The 20034-nt window shown below is 64.1% G+C and overlaps 6 protein-coding genes across 6 annotated transcripts in view; 1 reads left to right on the top strand and 5 right to left on the bottom strand.

Annotated features, from left to right (window-relative positions):
- Positions 1–4: 4 nt before the first annotated feature.
- On the bottom strand, positions 5–6652 carry AMSG_11840 (uncharacterized protein). Its single transcript, XM_013902765.1, has 3 exons — positions 5341–6652; positions 3210–5308; positions 5–2459 (listed from the first exon to the last, which is right to left on the bottom strand). The coding sequence occupies exons 1-3, from the start codon at positions 6448–6450 to the stop codon at positions 41–43; spliced, it is 5628 nt and encodes a 1875-aa protein (XP_013758219.1). The 5' UTR covers positions 6451–6652; the 3' UTR covers positions 5–40.
- Positions 6653–7434: 782 nt separating this feature from the next.
- AMSG_05001 (EH domain-containing protein 3) lies at positions 7435–9383 on the top strand (the record flags this gene model as incomplete). The annotated part of the gene is made up of 2 exons (XM_013902624.1): positions 7435–7735; positions 7989–9383. The coding sequence occupies exons 1-2, from the start codon at positions 7553–7555 to the stop codon at positions 9381–9383; spliced, it is 1578 nt and encodes a 525-aa protein (XP_013758078.1). The 5' UTR covers positions 7435–7552.
- Positions 9384–9462: 79 nt separating this feature from the next.
- On the bottom strand, positions 9463–12034 carry AMSG_05000 (uncharacterized protein; the record flags this gene model as incomplete). The annotated part of the gene is made up of 2 exons (XM_013902623.1): positions 9463–11748; positions 11906–12034. 2 exons carry the CDS (start codon positions 12032–12034, stop codon positions 9463–9465), a joined length of 2415 nt encoding a protein of 804 aa, XP_013758077.1.
- A 75-nt stretch (positions 12035–12109) lies between these two features.
- AMSG_04999 (UDP-glucose 4-epimerase) lies at positions 12110–13511 on the bottom strand. The gene is made up of 2 exons (XM_013902622.1): positions 13433–13511; positions 12110–13203 (listed from the first exon to the last, which is right to left on the bottom strand). The coding sequence occupies exons 1-2, from the start codon at positions 13473–13475 to the stop codon at positions 12200–12202; spliced, it is 1047 nt and encodes a 348-aa protein (XP_013758076.1). The 5' UTR covers positions 13476–13511; the 3' UTR covers positions 12110–12199.
- A 1606-nt stretch (positions 13512–15117) lies between these two features.
- On the bottom strand, positions 15118–18784 carry AMSG_04998 (uncharacterized protein; the record flags this gene model as incomplete). Its single annotated transcript, XM_013902621.1, has 2 exons — positions 15118–17532; positions 17667–18784. The coding sequence occupies 2 exons, from the start codon at positions 18782–18784 to the stop codon at positions 15159–15161; spliced, it is 3492 nt and encodes a 1163-aa protein (XP_013758075.1). The 3' UTR covers positions 15118–15158.
- A 919-nt stretch (positions 18785–19703) lies between these two features.
- AMSG_04997 (uncharacterized protein) overlaps positions 19704–20034 on the bottom strand; it is a gene marked incomplete at both ends in the record, with an annotated part of 634 nt that continues 303 nt past the window's right edge. Inside the window, one exon of the mRNA XM_013902620.1 lies at positions 19704–20021. Within this exon, the coding sequence (XP_013758074.1) occupies positions 19704–20021 (318 nt within the window). The remainder of the gene's footprint in view (positions 20022–20034) is intronic.

Genomic DNA, 20034 nt, shown 5'->3' with positions numbered 1-20034 from the left:
TGAGTTTTTTTGCTCGCTCGCCACGCCTCGCGCGTGCCCGTCACTTGTTTGCTTTCCTCTCTTCCTGCCCCAACACCATCACACTGCCGTCCTCGCCGTCAACCACCAGCTCGTCGCCGGTCTGCACCACGCTTGTTGCCCCGCGAATGCCCGACACGGCCGGGAGTCCAAACTCGCGCGCCACCACTGCGCCGTGCGACAGCATTCCGCCGTCCTCGAGCACAAGGCCGCCGATGAGGCCAAAGAGCGGCGTCCACGCCGGCGACGTCGTCGCCGTCACCAGTATATCACCGCCTTGGACGCTCCCAGCCTCGGCCAGCGAGCTGATCACCCGCGCCCGCCCGCGCACGGGTACCCCGCTTCGCCCTGGCGAGATCGGCAGCCCACGCAGGACCATTCCGTGCGCACGGAGCTCCGCCAGCTCTGCCTCGCTGATGCCGAGCTCAACGTTGCTGGCCCCGTCGCCGGCACGCTGCGCCTGGAACGTCCGTCCGACCTGGTACGGCGCCTCCAGGTGCGACCACACCGCGCTTGTGTACCCGATGTCCTCCACCACCTTGCGCAGTGCTTCTCCGCCGCTATCGCGCCCGGCCGCGTACGCTGCGTACGCTTCGGGCGTCACATGCGCCATGCTGTGGTCCGCCCGCCCCTCCTCGAGCACGTCGCGAGCAACCAGCTCGGCCTCGATGGCGAGAAGCGTCATCTTCAGCTCAAATCCGGCCCGAACATACACCACATGAACTCGCTCCTTCCATTCGAGGTACTTGCGGAGCCGCGCCACCGCCACCAGTGCCTCGTGCTGGTCGTTCCCGAGCACGGCCTTAAGCCGCTCGATCTCAGTCGCGTAAATCTGCGACGCTGTCGTCATTCGCCGCAGCAACGGCGGTTGTCCGCTGCTTTCGTCATTTGACGATGACGACGATGACGACGACGACGACCCTCGGTCGCCTCCGGCCTTGACCATCTGCACGAACATGGCGAGCGGAAATGACGGATCCTCCGACCAGTGCACGCACCACGAGTCCCAGTCCTCGTCTGCCATCCAGTACCAGGTCCGGAGAAAGCTCTCGAGTGCACCGGCGATCTCTGTCCCCGCAGCCTCGACCCGCAGCATTCTCACCAGGCCCGGGCCGACGATGCCACCCGAACTCGCTGCCGCTGCATCAAGCACCACTCGCCGCACCTCGCTGTCGCGGCTCACGCTCCGCGCGAGCGCCATCAGGTCTAGCATCGGCTGCTTGGCGGTGGCGTGGTGTCGCCGAGACACGTTGGAGACCAGTTTGCCGAGCACAAACCGCGGCGTGCTCTCGGTAATGTCGCCCGACCCGTGCGCCGTCGACAGCGCCCGCTGAGCCTCCGTCTCGGCCAGCTCGGCCATAAAGCCCATCGCCCACGACATCTTGCATGCTGCCGAGTAAAAGGCCATCAGCTGCGCCACACGATCCGGGGACGTATCGACTGCCGTGTCCGCTGCTGCCAGGCCGTGCTTTGCGAGCGCGGCGTCGACCACAGATCGCTGGTGGAGCTCAAGCAGAAACCGGTCTTCCAGCGCCTGCGCTTCGCGCCACCACGGCTCGAGCGCCGCGAGATCGGCTTGCGTGTACTGCTCCTTCAGCCCGTGGTAGACGGCCATGACGTCGGCAAACCCGTAGCCACGTCCAAAGTAAAACGTGACTAGTTGAGCTGGTTGAGGGAGGACAAACTCGGGATCGCCGTCAAACCACGTCGTTACCGATGCGATGTGATGCAGCGCGTCGCCAAAGCCGCGGACCGCAAGTAGCTCGTCAAGCGGCGACGTGCGGTCGGCCTGGATCATGTACGCCACAGGCGTTCCGCGCGCAAAGCTGAGCGAGGTGATTGGCCGTGCCTGGACCAGCGCCACTCGACCGTCGCCCGTGGCGCACCACTCGATGTCGGCCGGCCCCATCGCCCGTGACACCGCCTGCCCGGCTGCCGCCAGAGCAGCAAGCAGCTCTGGCGTGAGCGGCGAGCAGGCGGCCTCGGTGGCAGTCGTTGCCGTCCACTCGTGCCCACCCCCTGCTGCACACACCAGCTTGCGCTCCTGCTGGCCTTCTGGGTTCCGGTCGAGCACCATCTCACCGCTTGCGGCGTCGATTACCACTGATGACGGCGTCAGCGTTCCGGACACGAGCCCCTCGCCAAGTCCCCACACGCCCTCGACCACCATCTCGTTGGCACTTGAGGTTCCCGGATTGACGGTAAACAGCACGCCCGCGGCTACCGGGTCGACTTGCTCCTGCATGACAACAGCCATCGCCGGCAGCGGCTCGTCGTCGGCGAGCGAGCCGAGGTAGCTCGCTGCGTGATCCGAAAATTGCGAGGCGTAGCAAGCAAGCACTGCATCAGCTAATGCGCCTCGCTCAGCGGGAACATTGAGCACAGTCTCGTACTGCCCCGCAAACGACTGGTCCACAGCATCCTCCTTGGTTCCCGACGATCTCACGGCAAAGAACCGATCATGGCGCAAGCTACCTTCCTCAGCCGCCCAGCGAGCACGAACCACATCCAGACACTCATCAATAGCATGCCAAAGAGATGGGGCTAAACCAGAGGCAGTCATGGCATTACTGATGTCATTCAGCGAGCCGTTCGATGTGTACGCCTCCCGGAGTCTGGCAGGTGTCAGCGATAAAAATCCAGTTGTACCTGAAATGCCTCTGTGGTGAGGACACAGCCAGGAGGGACATACCCTGCCTTACCCTCGCCCACCACACCGCAGAGTTTGCCCAACCCAGCTGCCTTGCCGCCTATTGTGGAGAGCGGTGCTTGCACTTGCTCCAAGCTGTCAAGCGAAATCAAAAGCTGTCGTGTGTCGCTCATATGACGGAAGTAAAGTGGCCAGGGCTGGTCGTGGCCGTGGCCGGGGGCAGACCGTGGCGGGTCGGGCAAGGGGGGTGTGTGTCCGCCTCTTTTTTTTTTTTTTTTTTTTTTGGGGGGGGGGGGGGGGGGGTTCTGAGTGAGAGTCGGCGTACGGCTTGGGAGGAGTTAGGGAGGATGGGATGGGTGTTGGAATATGCTGTGATGTAGTTGGTTAGGTGTGTGAGGTGGCAATGTGGGTGATGACGGTGGACGGGGGGGGAGCGATGGGAGGGGGGAGAGGGGTATCAGGTTGGCGCTTTTTCTGGTGTGCGGCAACTTGGGCGGGGAGTCATAGGTCGGGGTCGAGCGACAGAAATGGTGATGGCGACTGCGGCGCACGGGTGATGCCCTCGAGGTTTGGTGTGATTCCAACCTCGACGAGGAGCTCCATGTCGAGCTCGCCATACAGCGGGAGCCAGACGTGTACCGGCTCGGGTGTGTTGCCATCGGATGTGAGCGGCGAGAGGCCGAGGAAGCCGAGTCCGATGGAGCCGTACGAGGAGACGTTACCGCCGTCGTCGGCGTCGTCAAACAGATACGCCTCGAGCGCTAGATCCGAGCCGAGCAGATGTGGCGTCGACGAGTCGGCGAGTATGTCTGCGTAGGTGAGGACGTGTCCCCTCCAGTTGTCTCTGACGTCGCGGACCTGCCGGCCAACAAGGATCTCAAAGAACGGATGCTTGAGGCCTGGGATGCTGAGCGAGGCCTTGTGGCCGGTCGACGACGACGTGAACTTCTCACCTGATGTGCTTACTCCGCGGAACCGAATGAGCTTGACTGTGAATAGCGACGAGTTGACGAACCGAACCCGGCGGTTGGTTGCATCGGAGGCAGAAGAGTCCTCCGAGACGGACGACTCGCGCCTGAAGCGACTGTCAGGCAGCGAAGGGATTGACGCATCCGACGGTGAGAGCCGCATCCGCTTGGGTGCCTCAAACGAGCCCAAAGAGGCCGATGTCATCGTTGTCAGCGCCGCCTGCTGCTCCATGCGGCGTGCGGCTGCTACAAACGGCGCGTCGAGGGCGATGCCTGGGAGTGACGGCGACCGCGACACTGACGACTTGGCCCTCGACGACCGACGTGACGAGCGGCGCGACGAGCGGCGTGACGAGCGGCGTGCCGGCGTCTCCCTAGTGGCACGGCTAGAGGCAGCCGACGGGCGGCGCGAAGAGCGGCGCGACGACGGAGTTGAGGCCACACCGGATGAGACCACACCGCTGCGAAGCACGATGTTGCCGGCGTCGTCGCGGTAGGCATACTCGTAGTCGTAGTCGTAGTCATAGTCGTACTCGCCATAGTTGCTAACGTCGCAGATGGAAAGAATGTCGTCACCGAGCTCGTTGCGGACTCGCTCGGCGTCGTCGGGATCAAGCTCGACGAGCTCGCCGTCGTCGCCGACCCGGACCAAGACGTCGGCGTAATCGTACTCGTACGAGAGGGCCGAGTCGGCAAGCGAGCGCGGAGTGCCCAGGTCGTCCGAGCCGGGCGAGTTGGCGGACGAAGGCGGCGGGTTGCGCGGGGTAGACCGCGACGAGCGACGCGACGGCGGCGCGAGCGAGCGGACCGAGGACGTCGCCACCGCCTCTGGCGCCGGCGCGGTGACGTTGTCCTCGGATCGGATCTGCGCCGAGAGGGTCTGCGACAGCTTGCGCTCCAGCTCCTTGGACTCGGCAGCGAGCGCGGTCTCAAGCGGGGTGCGGACGTTCCATTGGCAGAGCTGCGCGTCCGAGCCGACCGAGAGCAGCGTGTACGAGTGCGGGAGGTAGGCAATGTCGCGGACAGCGCCGACGTGACCCTTGACCTCGACCAGCGGCTCGCCGGTAAGCGGCGAGAAGCCGCGGACGATAGGATCCTGCCCGCCCAGGTACGCGACGTCGCCCCAGAGCGAGGCCGTGTACACGGCGCCCAAGCTGGGGCGGATACGGAGGAGCGGTTCCTCCTGGCCGAGCTTGTAGATGAACGAGGTGCCGTCCGCCGACGCAGTGATGAGCGACTGGCCATCGGGCGAAAACTGCGCCGAGTAGACCCACGACGAGTGGTGACGCAGCGTCTGGACCACTTTCCCGGAGTCGACGTCCCACAACTTGACCATATTGTCGTCGCCGGCAGTAACCATGAGCGAGAGCGAGCCGGGGTGGTACGCGCACGAGTACACGTTGAGCGCGTGCGCAGGCAGCTTTTGGATGATCTTGCACGTCTCTGTGTCAAAGATCTTGACGTTGCGCATCGAGGCCACCGCCACGTGCTTGCCAAACAGCGAAAACTCGAGCGAGAAGCCCGGCGAGTCAAGGTCAAGCACCTCCTTGCACTCGGAGCCTTCCCAGAGCCGGACCTTGTTGTCCTTGCCAGTTGTTGCCAGCACCATGCCGTCTGGGTGCCAGCCGACCGAGTGGACCGGCGCAGCATGCGAGGCGAGCACGTACTGCTCCTTGGGTACTTTTGGTGGGCCTCGTCCTCGACCAGCGTCCACACCTTGACCTTGCCGTCGTGTGAGCCGGTGGCAAACTTGTCCACAAAGAACGTGTTGGCCGCCAGCGAGAGAATGATGCCGTCGTGGGCCTTGGAGGCCGAGAGCAGCGCCGAGTGGGGCGCGTCGCCGCCGGGCAGCGTGTGATACACAATGCGCTTGCGCATCAGTGCCTTGCGCCGCTCAGTCTCGGCCGCCAGCCGCGCTGCCGTCAGCCGTGCCTGCTCGGCCTGCTGCCGCAGCTCTTGCTCGCGCTTAAAGTCCGCGATGAGGTTCGTCAGCTCCATAGTTTCTGTCCGCGGGCCGGGCTTGACGCTTCGGCCCACTCGCTGCCACGCCACCCCGTCTAGTGACTGGTTGAGCGAGTTGCTCACATTGCCAGACTGTGGCCCCGAAGTGACCCTCGTCTTGGAATTTGCACGCGCGCGCACGCCGTTGATGGTCCGCGACGCTTGGCCAGGCTCTGCCGACGTCGCCGCCAGCGGCTCGTTGGACGACGAGAGGTCCGGGAAGGCACTGCCCATGCCGGCAAACGATGCGGATCCCTCGGTCAGTACGCTTGACATCGAGGCATTAAAGACTGACGCCGAGTCCGACTCGCTACCACATGCGGCATCGTCGTCCGAGTCGGACCGGGCCGCAAGCTCGGCCGCCGCCGCCCGGGCCGCGTTGAGCGCCGCCGACTGCAGCAGCGAGCCGCCGCTCCGTCCACTTCGCGCCCGTCGCGAAGGAACCAGCGACGAGAGCCCACTCGACCCAGCGCTCGAGATAGCCGAGTCCATCGACTCGTTTGAGTGCACCGAGTCAACATCTGGCGTCGACGAGACGTGTACGTTCGAGGTATTCGCCAAAGCCGGGATCGAGGACGAGTGCGGAGACGGAGACGGAGACGGAGACGGAGATGGAGACGGGCTTGCTGCGATGGCAGCTGGCGAGAGAAAGCCAATGTCCATAGAAGCGATAGACGACGAGGTAGCGGCCATATGAGCGGCTTGATCGGCCTTCATCTCTCTGCGAAACTTTCTCAACGACTTTGAAATGTCGGCTTGCGATCCAGAGAGCGCCATAGGCACACCCTTCACCATCTTGCCATCAGCATCCATATTGAAGACCAAAGTCTCCTTTGTCCTTGGTGTCAGTAGCTTGTCGGTCGAGTCATTCGCTCCTTGTCGACGAGGTCGTTGCCTCACTCCCCCATCACCACCATGACCAGGACCATGTCTTCCACGACCACTTCCTCGACGATTGCTCCCTTCTCGCGAGCTGCGGAGACTACTTCCTTCTCGCGAGCTACGAAGACTGCTTCCTTCTCGCGAGCTACGAAGACTGATTCCGGTGAGTGCTGCCACCGCTGCCGACACCGCTGCTGACACCGCTTCCATGTCGCACAAAGCTGGCGCTTCCGGCGAGGTGGTCTTCTGTGGCTGAGCATGCAGAGTCAGAGTTGGACGAGTACGACATTGACAGAGTTGTCACCCTCCTCGTGCCGCTGACAGTGGCTGTGGAGAGGGGTGCCGGCGAGGAGGTTGGACGGTGGGGGGGGGGGGCGGGGTGGGTTCGTTGGCGCGAGTTGGGTGCAGCGGGTAAAATGGGAGATCTCTGATCGATGTGAGAACCGGAGGGGGGAGGGGGGATCTACTAAGATCGTAGTCGGAGTATGGTTATTGATGGCAGGCTGCGAGGCAACCAAGCTCAGCGCCCCCCTCTCCCCCTCCTCCCCTCCCCTCTTCAATTTCTCTGCCCGTCCCCTTCACGCCCACAGCCTGCCCCATGGCGTGCACTCTTTCCTCCATCTCCTCGTTGTGGGCAAGTAGCATGTGCGAGTATTGGCCGCCCAATGATTCATCCCACGTCAGATAATCGACGAACGAGCGACTGCCGGTCGACCCACTGATCAACAGCACAGGTTTGCACTGCGCGGGTGCGGGGGGGGGAGGGGGGGGGGGGGGGGGGGGGGGGGGGACACAGCTCACTCTCTACGCATAGACAAACAGCACCACATAAGGGCACATACTCTGTGGTGGTCTTTGTTGGTCTCTATCTCTTAGTCTGTCTCTCGGTCTCTCGGTCTCTCGGTCTCTCGGTCTCTCGGTCTCTCGGTCTCTCGGTCTTGCCTCTCCGAGTGACAACGATTGTTTTGTTGAGCAATTCGTCAATAGCCAACCACATTGTGCCGGCGGTGACATCGACATCGACAACGACATCATGGCGGCCATCTCCAACAAGGCAGCCATGTCATCGGATGCTGTCGAGACATATCCTGAAGTCATTGAGAAGCTGAAGAGGTTGTACAAGACTCGCATCCGCCCAGTTGAGGAACTCTACTCGTTTCAGCAGTTTCACTCGCCGCTTCTCGAAGATGCCGACTTTGAAGCCGCTCCCATGGTGGTACGTACTTGATCTCTTGCTGCGCATCAGAACAATGCGGTGGATGAGATGAGGGGTGGGGGACGGTGGATGGGGGGGGGGTAGGGGTGGGAATGGTGTTGGGCACTTGAGGATCTGTGTCCTTTTTTTTTGATGTGTTTTGGTCGTTGGATGAAGGGAAGCGAGTGGGTTTGGGCGCGGTCTCATGAACAGGGTGGTGTGCGTGTGTGTGTGTGTATGTGATGCGGCGGATGATGTGATGGCGAGCGAACAGATGCTGCTGGGCCAGTACTCGGTGGGCAAGACGTCGTTCATCCGGTACATGCTCGAGCGTGACTTCCCTTCGCAGCGGATCGGGCCCGAGCCGACGACGGACCGGTTTGTGGCGGTGATGTACGGCGAGGAGGATCGGGTTGTTCCTGGAGCGGCGGCGTCGATCCGCAAAGACAAGCCGTTCCAGGGCCTGGACAAGTTTGGCGTCTCGTTCCTCTCCAAGTTTGAGGTTGCCGAGTGCCCGTCGCCGATCCTGGAAAAGGTGACGTTCATCGACACGCCAGGTGTGCTTTCGGGCGAGAAGCAGCGGCTGGGGCGGACGTACGACTTTGTGGAGACGTGCGAGTGGTTTGCGGAGCGATCGGACCTCATTCTGCTCCTCTTTGATGCCCACAAGCTCGACATCTCTGATGAGTTCAAGCGGTCGATCGAGGCGCTGCGCGGGCATGACGACAAGATCCGGGTTGTGCTCAACAAGTCGGACATGGTCAACTCCCAGCAGCTGATGCGGGTCTACGGCGCGCTCATGTGGTCGCTTGGCAAGGTCTTTGCCACGCCCGAGGTGGTCCGGGTCTACATCGGCTCGTTCTGGGACCAGCCGCTACACAACTCGGAGAACCAGGCGCTGTTTGAAGCCGAGGAGCAGGACCTCATGGCTGACCTCCGCTACCTCCCGCGCAACGCCGCCGTTCGCAAGATCAATGAGCTTGTCAAGCGCGCGCGTCTGGTCAAGGTTCACGCGCTCCTCATCTCGCATCTCCGAGGCGAGATGCCGTCGATGTTCGGCAAGGGCAAGAAGCAGAAGGCGCTCCTCGACGGCATGCTGGAGGTCTTCAAGACTGTCATGCGCCAGCACCAGCTCCCACCGGGCGACTTTCCGGACCTCGAGCGGTTCAAGGCCCGCGCAGCAGAGTACGAGTTCAACAAGTTCCCCAAGCTCAACATGTCGATGATTGAGTCGATGAACAGCGTTCTCGCGGCAGACATTCCGCAGCTGCTGGAACTTATTGCGCCTGTCGACGACGGCGCCGGTCCGTCGTCGCCGCCGCCCAACCCGTTTGGCGCATCGGACTCGGACTGGGCCATCGGGCCGGAGGAGAAGCAAAAGTGGGACTCCTACTTTGTCAAGATGGGTCCGGTCGCCGGCAAGCTCTCTGGCGCGTCAGCCAAGCCGGCCATGGTCGCCTCCAAGCTCGACACGACCACTCTCCGCGACATCTGGACCCTTGCCGACATCGATCGCGACGGCCATCTCGACGCGGACGAGTTTGCTGTCTGCATGCACCTCCTCCAGCAGAAGAAGAACGCGCCTGGCTCGCCGCTCCCGACTGCGCTCCCGGCCAACCTTGTCCCGCCGTCCAAGCGCGGCGGCAGCGAGGCGAGCCCCTTTGATTGAGGGCGAGCGCGCGGAAGAAAGGTAAACAAAACAAACACACTACGCTGCAGGGCGGATTGCTTTATGGATCGTGAAAGAATCACGGAGAAACAATAGGCGGCACGTTGTGGGCACACTCGCGGCAGCTCCACTGCGGGAGGGTGGCGCAGCCCTTGCAGAGGAACGCGTGGCCGCACTCGGTCCGCCGCAGCAGCTTGGGGTCCGTCGCCTGGCAGACAGCACACTCGCGGATGACTGAGAGCGAGCGCTGGCGCATGAGGCGGACGCAGCGGATGCAAGAAAACTGCGGGGCGGCGTGGCAGCCAGCGCAGAAGTAGCCGTGCTTGCACTCAAGGAGCGAGAGCTGGACGCCCGGCTTGCTCTCGGTCGCGCCGCACGCCTGGCACGTTCGATCGAGGGCCTCGAGGGCAGCAGCCTCGGCAAGCTTGCATGTAGCGCACCGCAGGTGCGGCAGCGACCGGCAGCCGGAGCAGACCTGGTGGTGCTTGCACGGGAGCCAGTGGAGATCGCGGTCCGGGTCGATGGGCCGTGTGGCGCACACGTAACACTGTTGCGGCGTGTCGTTGTCCACCGGCGACTGCGGTCGGGACCGCTCAGACGCCGCAAGTGCCGCGTTGTGCGCCGCCGCCTTGCCGTTGTACCACGCCCGGATGAGCGAGCGCTCGGAAGCGGCGTAGTGGTCGGCCAGATACGAGTTGCGTGCCCGGACGTAGTGCGCCCGCTCGTCAGCAGTAAACTCAGTCTTGGGCGTTGTCGAGAGCTCCGGCGGGATCCAGAGGTCCTCGTGGAGCGAGAACGCCGGGTTGGGCGGAAGGATCTTGGACGATGTCGAGGTGTCGGTGGGCGGCTCGTCGTCCGAGTCGATGTCCGAGTCGGCGTCGTCAAACGGAATGAGGATGTCCTTCTTGAGTGCGTGGAACTGGACCGACGGGGCCGAGACGAGCGCAGGCGGCTCGTCGACGTCCACCGGCTCGGGCACGTGCCGTTGGACGCTCGAGGCGCTTCCGCCTGGCGCGACGTCTTCTGAAAGCCCGGCGTCGGACACCGAGGTGGCCGCACGCGCCGCGCGCCGCTTCATCGACGCCGCCTTCTTTGCCTTCCACTCTTCGGGCGTCATTGATGCCTTCTTGGCCTTGTTGTACCGCTTGCGCTCCTCGGGCGTCATCTCGTCCTTTGACTTGCCCACAAGGTCGGCCGGGACCCACGACCGCTTCGACTTGGACTTGCGGGTGTGTGAGGCGCCCGAGCGAGTTGAAGCGTTCGGTGAGATAGGGGCCGGAGCTGGCGCGGGAGCTGGCGCAGGAGCTGGCTCTGCCTCCGCTACCGGCGCGGTGCCGTCAGAGGTCGACCGAGCATCGTGGGAGGGGTGGGCGGAGTTGTGGTGATGGTGGTGGTGGTGGTGGTGGTGGTCTGGCGAGCCAGACTTGATGCCAACAGGCTTCGAGTACGTGACCTCGACCTCCCCGGTCCGGTGGTGGATGTGGTAGACCTTGCGCCGCTTGGGCGAGGCCTCGTCGGTAGCATTAGGGCCGGGCGCCAGAGGGTGGGCCTTGGGCGATGCCTCGGTAGCCGGATCGCCATCGTCCGAGTCGGAGTTCGACGACGGAGGTGGTGGCGTGTGCCGGCGGCGAGACGGACGCGAGGCCGACGACCTGTGCGGCCGCGGTGGCGACGGCGACGGCGACGGCGACGGCGACGGCGACGGCGACTGGTCAGTCTGGGCCTCGGACCGGGAGTGGGACGGCTTTGAATCTTGCTCGCGATGGACACGAGTGCGGACGCGCTTGCGGGTGCGGACGCGGGCGCGGGCCGCGTCGCGCTTGCGCTTGTTCTCGGCGGAGAGTGCGGCTCGCGACGCGGCCTTGCGGCGCTTGACCTCCGAGTTGGCGATGCCTGCGGCGGCGGTGGTGTAGAACGGATCGGCGGAGAGGATCTCTCGAACGGCAATGAGCTTGCGACGGAGCGCGGCCGGCGACGACGCCGGCGCCTCGCCGGAGAACACGCCCTGTTGCTCCGGCCGCGGGATGGTCCGGGCGTAGGCCGCGCGCCGCTGAGCAGGCGACAGTGCCGGCGCCGACGCTGCGCCGGACGCGGGCCGCGGTTTGGCCGGCGAGAACATTGCATGCCGTGTGGCAGACTTTGGCGCAAGCGGGACTCGCCGGACAGCTACGTCGTCCATGGGTGAGTAGGTCTTGAGAAAAATCGAGTTGTCTAGCGCCGGCGCCCTCGCCGTCCTGGACGAGTGCGTCATCTTGGGCAAGTCCCGCTCAAACTGTGCACTCCCGCCGTAGCGCTGGTAGAACTTGGCGCAGTTGGGCGCAGTTGTAAAGTAGGCCACGCCACGGACCGTTCCATTGTGCTTGCCCTGTGCGTAAGAAGGGGTGTGGTGTGTGTGTGTGGTGGGGGGGGGGGGTGAGTGTGACATAAAATTTTACACATGCTGTTGCGCACTGTACCGGGGCAGGTCCGCCCGACACGATCGTTGGCGCAAGTCGGGTGGCGAGGCAGTGGCTAGTACGTACAATGGCCTCGTCGTGCTCGACGCCAACAAACTCGACCTTTTCCTTGGAGAACTGGGTGTAGCCGAGGAAGCGCACGGTGCCTGAGGCACCGTTGACCCGCACACGCTTGCCAACCTCGAGCCAGGACATGGTGTGTGGCCTTGGAAACGCTGCTGGCTGTGCGGTGGGTGAGGTGCTGGACGGGAGAGCGATTCGCAGTCGAGCCACTCGTTGAACTTGTTTGTTTTTTTCACGATTAATGATGATGTCACGGCAGAGACTTGGCCGGCGTGCCATCCGCGGCGGGGATGAGAATCAAGCCTGGTCGGCATAGCCCTGCGGGTTCTGTGACTGCCAGCGCCAGGCCGACTCGCAGATGTCGCTGATGCCAAACTTGGCCTCCCAGCCGCCGAGGACCTCCTTGGCCTTGCCGCACGAGGCGTAGCACTCGCAGATGTCGCCCGGGCGGCGGGCGGCCATCTCGTAGGGGATCGGCTTGCCGACGACAGCCTCCATGGCGGCGTGGAGCTCGAGGACCGACGTGGACTTGCCGGTGCCGACGTTGACGGCCTCGATGGAGACGTTGGGCAGGGCCTTGACGGCGGCGACGTGGGCGTCGGAGAGGTCGACAACGTGGATAAAGTCGCGCTTGCCCGAGCCGTCGTCGGTCGGGTAGTCCGAGCCAAAGACCATGAGCTTCTCGCGGCGGCCGACGGCAACCTGGCAGACAAACGGCAGGAGGTTGGCCGGCGGGCCGACCGGGTCCTCGCCGATGAGGCCGGACTCGTGGGCGCCGGTCGGGTTAAAGTACCGCAGCATGATGATCTTCCACTCGGGGTCCGAGCGGTGCACGTCCTGCAGGATGCGCTCGATCATGAGCTTCGTCGCACCGTACGGCGAGTCGGTATCGATCGCCAGCGGGTGAGCCTCGTCGATCGGGAGGTACTGAGGGTCGCCGTAGACCGTCGCCGACGACGAGAACACAAGCTTCTTGCACCCGTGCTTCGCCATGGTCGTCACCAGGTTGAGCGACGACACGATGTTGGTCCGGTAGTAGTGGATCGGATCGGCCACAGACTCGGAGACAGACTTCAGGCCGGCAAAGTGGATGGCAGCCTCAAAGGTATGCGCCTCGAAAATGGGCTCCAGCGCTCCGTCGTCGCACAGATCCGCCTTGTAGAACGTCACGCTCTTGCCCGTGATCTGCTCCACCCGGTCGAGCGCTACCTTGGACGAGTTGGAAAGGTTGTCCACAACCACCACCTCGTAACCAGCCTCAAGCAGGCACACCACCGTGTGCGAGCCGATGTAGCCGGCACCTGGGAGGTAGAGAGATAGCGGTGTGAGTTTTTGGGCGGATACAATTCGGGTACGGAAACAATTTTTCCCACCCCTATCTCCACCCCCCACCCGCCATCCACTCCACCTTGTTCCTCGTCTGATCCGCAAGCAGCACAGCGCCTGTGCTACCAGCCACGTCACCGAGACGAACAAGGACGAGCAGACAGTCATGGGAAGAGGGAAAGCTATGCAAAGTGTTGTACCTACCGCCGGCAACCAGAATGCAACCAAGAGAAGAAGAGTCAGACATGTAGGATTGGACAGGGGGGGGGGGGAGAGGGTAAGAGAGAGAGACTCAAGTGTGCGCACGTTGAGGCAAAAACGTCCTGAGGAGCGAATGCGGGTGTGTTGAGGAACAGTTTGCCACCCGCCATCTCTTCCCCGATCTCTACAGCTTGTGGGCTTGGGGTTGGAGGCATGAGTTGATGGTGTTGATCATGAGGGCTGGAGCGGGGGGGGGGGCGGGGGGGGGGGAGAGGGTTATGATTTCCAGTTGATCGACCGGGAGAGAGTTAGCGAGGCGCTGTTGGGGCAGTTGCAGTTGGGCGGCTCGGTCGTCGGGGAGATGATCGCTGTGGGAGTGCAAAGTGGAGGAGGGTTGAGGTCGTGGAGCGGCGCTGGTGCCATGATGGCTTGCGCTTCTTGCGTACTGGGAGCTGCTCAAAGCCCAGGCGGGACATGAGGGCAAGGCCGCCAGCGTTTTCGGCGTAGACCGAGGCAGCGATCGCCGGCGGGTTGTCTGCTGGCAGCTGAGCCAAGACGGCGTGGACGGCAGCCGATGCCACGCCGCGGCCTTGGGCCTGCGGAAGAACGGCAATGCCGACCTCAAGACCCTGACTCAGCGAGTGTTTTCTAGCTGGACCATGCCGAGCCTGCCTGTGCTGTCCGCCACGATCCAGGCGCCGACATGCGGCACGGGCCTTGCCGCTAGCAGCCTGAGCATGGCAGTGGCCTCGGACTCTTGGGTCAGTGGCTGCATCCGCAAGTATCGCACCACGCGCTCGCAGCCAAACAGTTCTAGCACAAAGGCAACCACCTCATCGTCGTCAGCGCACTCGGTGGTGATCGGGATCAGTCTGAGCCCCAGCCCCAGTCCTGGCTCGCCGCCTAGTCCTGGCTCGTCGCCTAGTCCTGGCTCGTCGCCTAGTCCTGGCTCGTCGCCTAGTCCTGGCTCGCAGCCTAGTCCTGGATCGCCGCCTAGTCCTGGCTCGTCGCCTAGTCCTGGCTCGTCGCCTAGTCCTGGCTCGCAGCCTAGTCCTGGATCGCCGCCTAGTCCTGGCTCGCCGCCTAGTCCTGGCTCGCCGCCTAGTCCTGGCTCGCCGCCTAGTCCTGGCTCGCCGCCTAGTCCTGGCTCGCCGCCTAGTCCTGGCTCGCCGCCTAGTCCTGGCTCGCCGCCTAGTCCTGGCTCGCCGCCTAGTCCTGGCTCACCGCCTAGTCCTGGCTCGCAGTCTTGCGGCGGCTCAGTGCCGTGTCCGCTAACCGCGTGATGGGAAGTGGATTGTTGTTGCGGTATCAGATCCCCAGGGTTGCCTTGCATGGTGCGATCAACAGAAACAGCGCCTTGCGTGCTTTGATCCTCAGCAGCGGCAGCTTGGCCGACCTGATCCTCAGCAGCGGCAGCTTCTGCCCCACCGCCACGACAGCCACCGACACCACCGTCTCCACTCGCCGCTCGTTGCAACAGGCATGCCCCGGTCCTTTCCTCATCTCCCATACCTGCCATGCTCGCGGCTATGGTCCATGGGTTGGTACCAGCTCCTGCCATGCCCAGCCACAGCTGGCGCGAGTCGAGTCGCGTGGCGTGCGAGCGGTCGTGGCAATTCGGTCGGCCGACCGACCACACACGGGGCAGTGGCAGCAGACAGGCAGCCAAACAACAGAAGAGAGTGAGAGAGGGGAGACGTGCGTGTTACTTTGCAGACAGCTGAGCTCATCATCCGCGGCCGCTTTCAAACCAACCATCCACGGCCTCGGTCACGTCCCAGCCATGGATGCGGAGAAGGCGGAGCGCAGAGATGCGCGGCGCGCCAGTGACGGCCTGGAACTGATCAAGCGCCAGCTGCTCCTCGTCGGTACGTGTCACACCGTTGTTCGGGGGGATCGACGGCCCAGCCTCATTGGGCTCACCGGCGTTGCCGTCGCCGGTCTCTTCGTCGCCAGTGCCACCGCCGGCCAGCGCATCCGGCCGCTGCAGGTTCTGTACCAGCTCGCGGAGTGTGAGGAGCATCTGCGCAAACGAGAGTCGCACCGGGTCATTGGCATCGCCTTGCGGCGGCGGCGGCGCCGCGCCGTCCGCGGTCACTCCGGTCTCCTCTGCCGCCGCTGCCGCCGCTGCTTCCTGCTCCTCCACAATCCGCAGAGACGGGTGACCCTCGGGCAGCCGTGCCGCGTTGGGCCCGCGCGGATCGCACGCCGGGCAGTTGGGCGGTCCCGGGCAGGCTGGGCACGGCGCGCCTGGGCGACACTCGTAGCACACCACGCAGTCGCAGCCGGAGGTGCAGAAGAGCCCGTGTCCCTCGCGTGGGCAAGGATGCCGCTCCAGGCACACGATGCAGAACCCGTAGCCGCACGCGCACGTAATGTGGTGGCAGGCGTGGAACGCCGCGTGTGCTACAGGCGCCCCACAGTTGGGACACGGCTTGGATGTCGCTACCACAAGATCCCGCGACGCCACATCCTCCATCCGCCCACCCCGGCCGTTTGCCGCCTCTGTGCACGAGACACCACGATGGCCCGCCCACAGAATGCCGCACTCACCGCAAAACTCGGCCTTGCAGTGCCAGCACTCGGCCGCCGTCGCCCGCGCGCGCATCGCTGCAGAGCTAGAAGCAAGCTTGGCCGCAACCTCGGGCTGCTCCCGCCCCGGCCGCAAGCTCAGCAGTGAGCATCCGGGACACGAGATCGTCTCTGTCGACGGAAGCGCCGCAAGCACCATGTTGATGATGAACCGCCGCGCAAAGTCCTCGTCCACTGCCCCCGCGACAACAAGCGCCTCCACCGCGTCGGCGGTTACGCGCTGCGCCAACGGCAGCTCTCTGGGCCGCATCGACGCGCCAGACTCGGCGAGACAGCCCGGACAGACAGCCGGAAACTGGCCCGCATCAAGCACCGCCTTGAGCGTCCCAACCGCGCACTCGGTGCAGAGCAAGTGCTCGCACACTCCCGGCCCCACAAGCTGCACCTGTCCGGCCTCAAACATGCACACCACACACTCGGGTGCAGGCGCCACACTTGCCTCGTCGCGGCTGAGCAAAGAGCTCGAGGTCGTGCCAGCCGACAGCCGGCCTACCCCACCGGCCTCTGCTGCAACACACACCTGCAGATTGTGGTCGCTCGTTGTGCTCGCGCTTGCGCTCTCGTCGCTCGCGCTCGACCGCGACATCGACTCGAGCACCTGAAGAGGAACATCATTGGCAGTGTCGGCCTCGCCTTCTTCGTTATCCTCGCTGCCCTCCTCGCTCGCGCGCCTCCCGCCCGGCACCACGTCAAGCATCGCCGGCGGCACGTCGGCAAACTTGGCCATCTCCTCTGACAGTGCCTCCTGTCGCGCGGTCCGAACCTGCTCCTCGCGTTGGGCGCGGTAGCCAAGGTACAACCGCCGGCACCGCGGGAGGAGGACCAACACCAGCACCAGAGCTGTGAGAACTGTGGCACCCACGCCCACACCCCACGCATCCTGAGGCGTTCCAATCGCGGTCGAGCCGGACACGGCCACGCATCGCCCATCGCGAGCACATCGGTGCGGCTGCTCGAGGTTGCCGGTCACGCAGTGGGCGTTCGTCTGGCAGCCCACAAGGCACCGCTCTGCATGCGGATCGCACGCGTATGGAAAGCAACGCGAGTCGTCTGGCCGCGGCCCGCACACAGCGTGCGGCGATCGCGGAAGCGACTGCGGGAGCTCGACCTTGCTGCGCGCGTACGAGACCGGCAGCCCGATGACCACAAGCCCGAGCAGGCCTGCGGCGAGGCCAACCACCACCAGCGCCGCCGACTTTTCCAGCGGAATCCCATACATGATCCGATGCGCGCAGTTGGCGCCGAGGCCGAGCCACGCCGTCGCCACCACCACCACCACCACCAGAGCCACCACCGCCAGCACCGTCACCGCAGATCCTAGCAGCGGTTTGACCGCTTGCTGCGACGTGATCCGCACACACGCGCCACGCTCGCACCCGTGCTCCGGCGCACACTCCAGCGACGACTCGCACGACGGAAAGCACGCCGCCACACGAACGTCGCACAGATAACCCAAGCGCGAGCACGCCGGGTCGCGGAGATAACTGCACGTGGCGTTAAATCCGGGCCGCCTGCAGCGATGGGCCGCTCGGTCGAGGTTGCCAGCAGAGGATTGTGCGAGGTGACGAGAACGCCAAGCGTGATGCCCACCACAAACACCACAAAGGCAAAGCAGCAAAGCGCCTGCCCCACAATCGCCAAAAACACATCGGCGTTGGCCCGCAGCTCATGCAGCGGCCGCCGGAGTGAGACTGGCCATAGCCCGCAGCCAGCAGCGAGGACGGCAAGCCCAAACACCACGCCGGCAGAAACCGCGATGCTCGCGGCCAGCCACGCCGGGTAGCGCCGTGCAGAGAGCTTGCCGGGCTCGGTGTTCGACACGCACGCCCCACCCGAGCACGTCGTCCCCGCCACGCACTGGTCGTCGACGTCGCACGTGGTAAAGCAGCCCGAGACCCGCAGGTCGCACACATATGGCGCACACACGTCGGCGCGGAGCACCTCGCACAGCGGTGGCCGGGCCGCGGCCAGCGTCCCATTGCCGCTGCCATCGTGGACAGCAGTCGTGTTGGTCGGGTCGAAAGCTAGAGGCGGCTCAACAGGCACGGTCATCGCCAGAAGCGCCCCACTCACCACCACCGCCAGCAGCATGCAGATCGAGCCGGCAATGAGCCGGAAGCCACGGCTCCGCGATCGCGGAACGTATCCGCCATGCCGCCGGCGCGACAAGGTGTACAGAATGCAGAACATGCACGACGAAATGGTGAGGGCAACGACACACCCGAGGACTATCGCCACCAGCGGGCGGACCGATGGTTCCTCCAGCCCGGTCGTTCCGTGCGACTCGGGCACGCAGGCATCGCCCTCGCACTTGTATCCGCTAATGCAGTGGTCGTTCTCGGCGCAGTAGTCAAAGCAAAAGCCGGTGCCCATGGCGCAGTAGTATGGCGCACATGGTGGCGACGCCTTGCACGGCACCGGGAGCGGGCGCGGCGGCGGCGGCGGCGGCGGCGGCGCTTGCGGGCCGGGTGCAGGTGGCGGCGGCGGAGCCCGCGGTGTCGGGCGGATCGACTTGGGTGCCAGCGGGTAGGTAATCGCCACCGACCGGGTCCCCAGCGAGACGCCGATGGTGGTTGCTACGGTGAGGCCAATGAGGAGCGCAAGGCCGAGAATGACAATCGGATGAGTCCGCGAGTAGGCGTATAGAATGATGACGACGAGCGCAATCGCGGTGATGAGCCCGCCGGCGGCAATGGCAACAAAAGCGGCCACCCACGGAGAGACAAGCCGCTTCCGCACACCCGGGACGGACGGCGAGCGCATGTCGATAATGCATTCACCGGTCGGAGTGTGGCATCGTGTGGGCACCATACAATGCGAGTCAGCGGTGCAGGCGGCGAGACAGGTTGAGAGGCGAGTATCGCACTTGAGCGGGGAGCACGTCTCGTCTTCCAGGACCGAACAGTTGGTTCCTGGCACATGCTGAGCGGTAGCCAGAGGCGGTAGCGGATCATCGACGATGGCAGAAGAGAAGACCAATAGAGCGAGAGTAAATGCAGCAGTAGCGACAACGATAGCCATGGTTGCGCACCAAGCCACATCCGTGGTGCGGACTCTTGCCCATCGATGAGGCCAGCAAGAGTTGATACCAAAGGAAGAGAGTTGAGGAAGAAGAACAGCACAACAGCAAACAAGCGCAATAGCAACAGCGAGAAAGACACCAGCCCATGGTTCAAAGTATGCATGTGCTTGAGGCAGGGCGTGGACAGATACCAATGGTATACATCCTCCAGCCGATGGAACGCACACCGATTCGCTGTCGCATTCCTCCGACGAAGTACACCTTGCATATGCCATACCGCTGCTGCTGCTGACAATCAGCGCCACACAGAGCCACCCGTACACCACTCCCCACACTCGCATATTGCTCCGGAATAGCTCGCTATTAATGTTACCCTTGTGTGTGTGTGTGTGTGTGTGTGTGTGTGTGTGTGTGTGTGTGTGTGTGTGTGTGGCTTGAGAGGTACGAGGTGGCGCTGTCGGTCGTCAAGTGGCCATGCCTGCTGACGAAAGCCGCCGACCACCGACTGCCGACCGCTCTGGCCACCGACTGCCGACCACCCTCGCGCCAACGCGAGTGAGAAGCGACCAGTCGTGATGGCATGATGCCGTAGCTAAAGCCGTTGGGTCGAAGGATGTGTTGATGGCGGGTTCATTGTCGGGCTACAGGTCAGTCAGATGGCTAGATCTCCTCCTCACCGCGAAGCTGGCGCTGGAGCTGCTGGATGCCGCGGAGGATCTTGAGCGGCGTGGCATGGTGGCGTGACTCTTGCTCGAGGAGGACGCGATAAAAGTCGAGCTGCGAGTGTGTGGCCTCGAGGGTGCGGGCGACAGAGCGGCGGTAGCGCTTGAGAGCCTTGATCTGGTCGCCGCGGAGCTCCATCTTGTCGATGGTGGAGCGGAGCATGGTGTTGAGCTCATCGATGGGGGTCTCCGAGTTGAGGTCCTCGAGCTTGGCACGCATGGCGTGGTAGCGGTCGGAGAGGCCCTGGAACTCGTCCTCGAGGGAGGAG

Source organism: Thecamonas trahens (assembly GCF_000142905.1).
Source record: "Thecamonas trahens ATCC 50062 unplaced genomic scaffold supercont1.21, whole genome shotgun sequence".
In the NCBI taxonomy this organism is placed as follows: domain Eukaryota; order Apusomonadida; family Apusomonadidae; genus Thecamonas; species Thecamonas trahens.
This window is presented reverse-complemented; position numbering and strand designations above follow the sequence as displayed.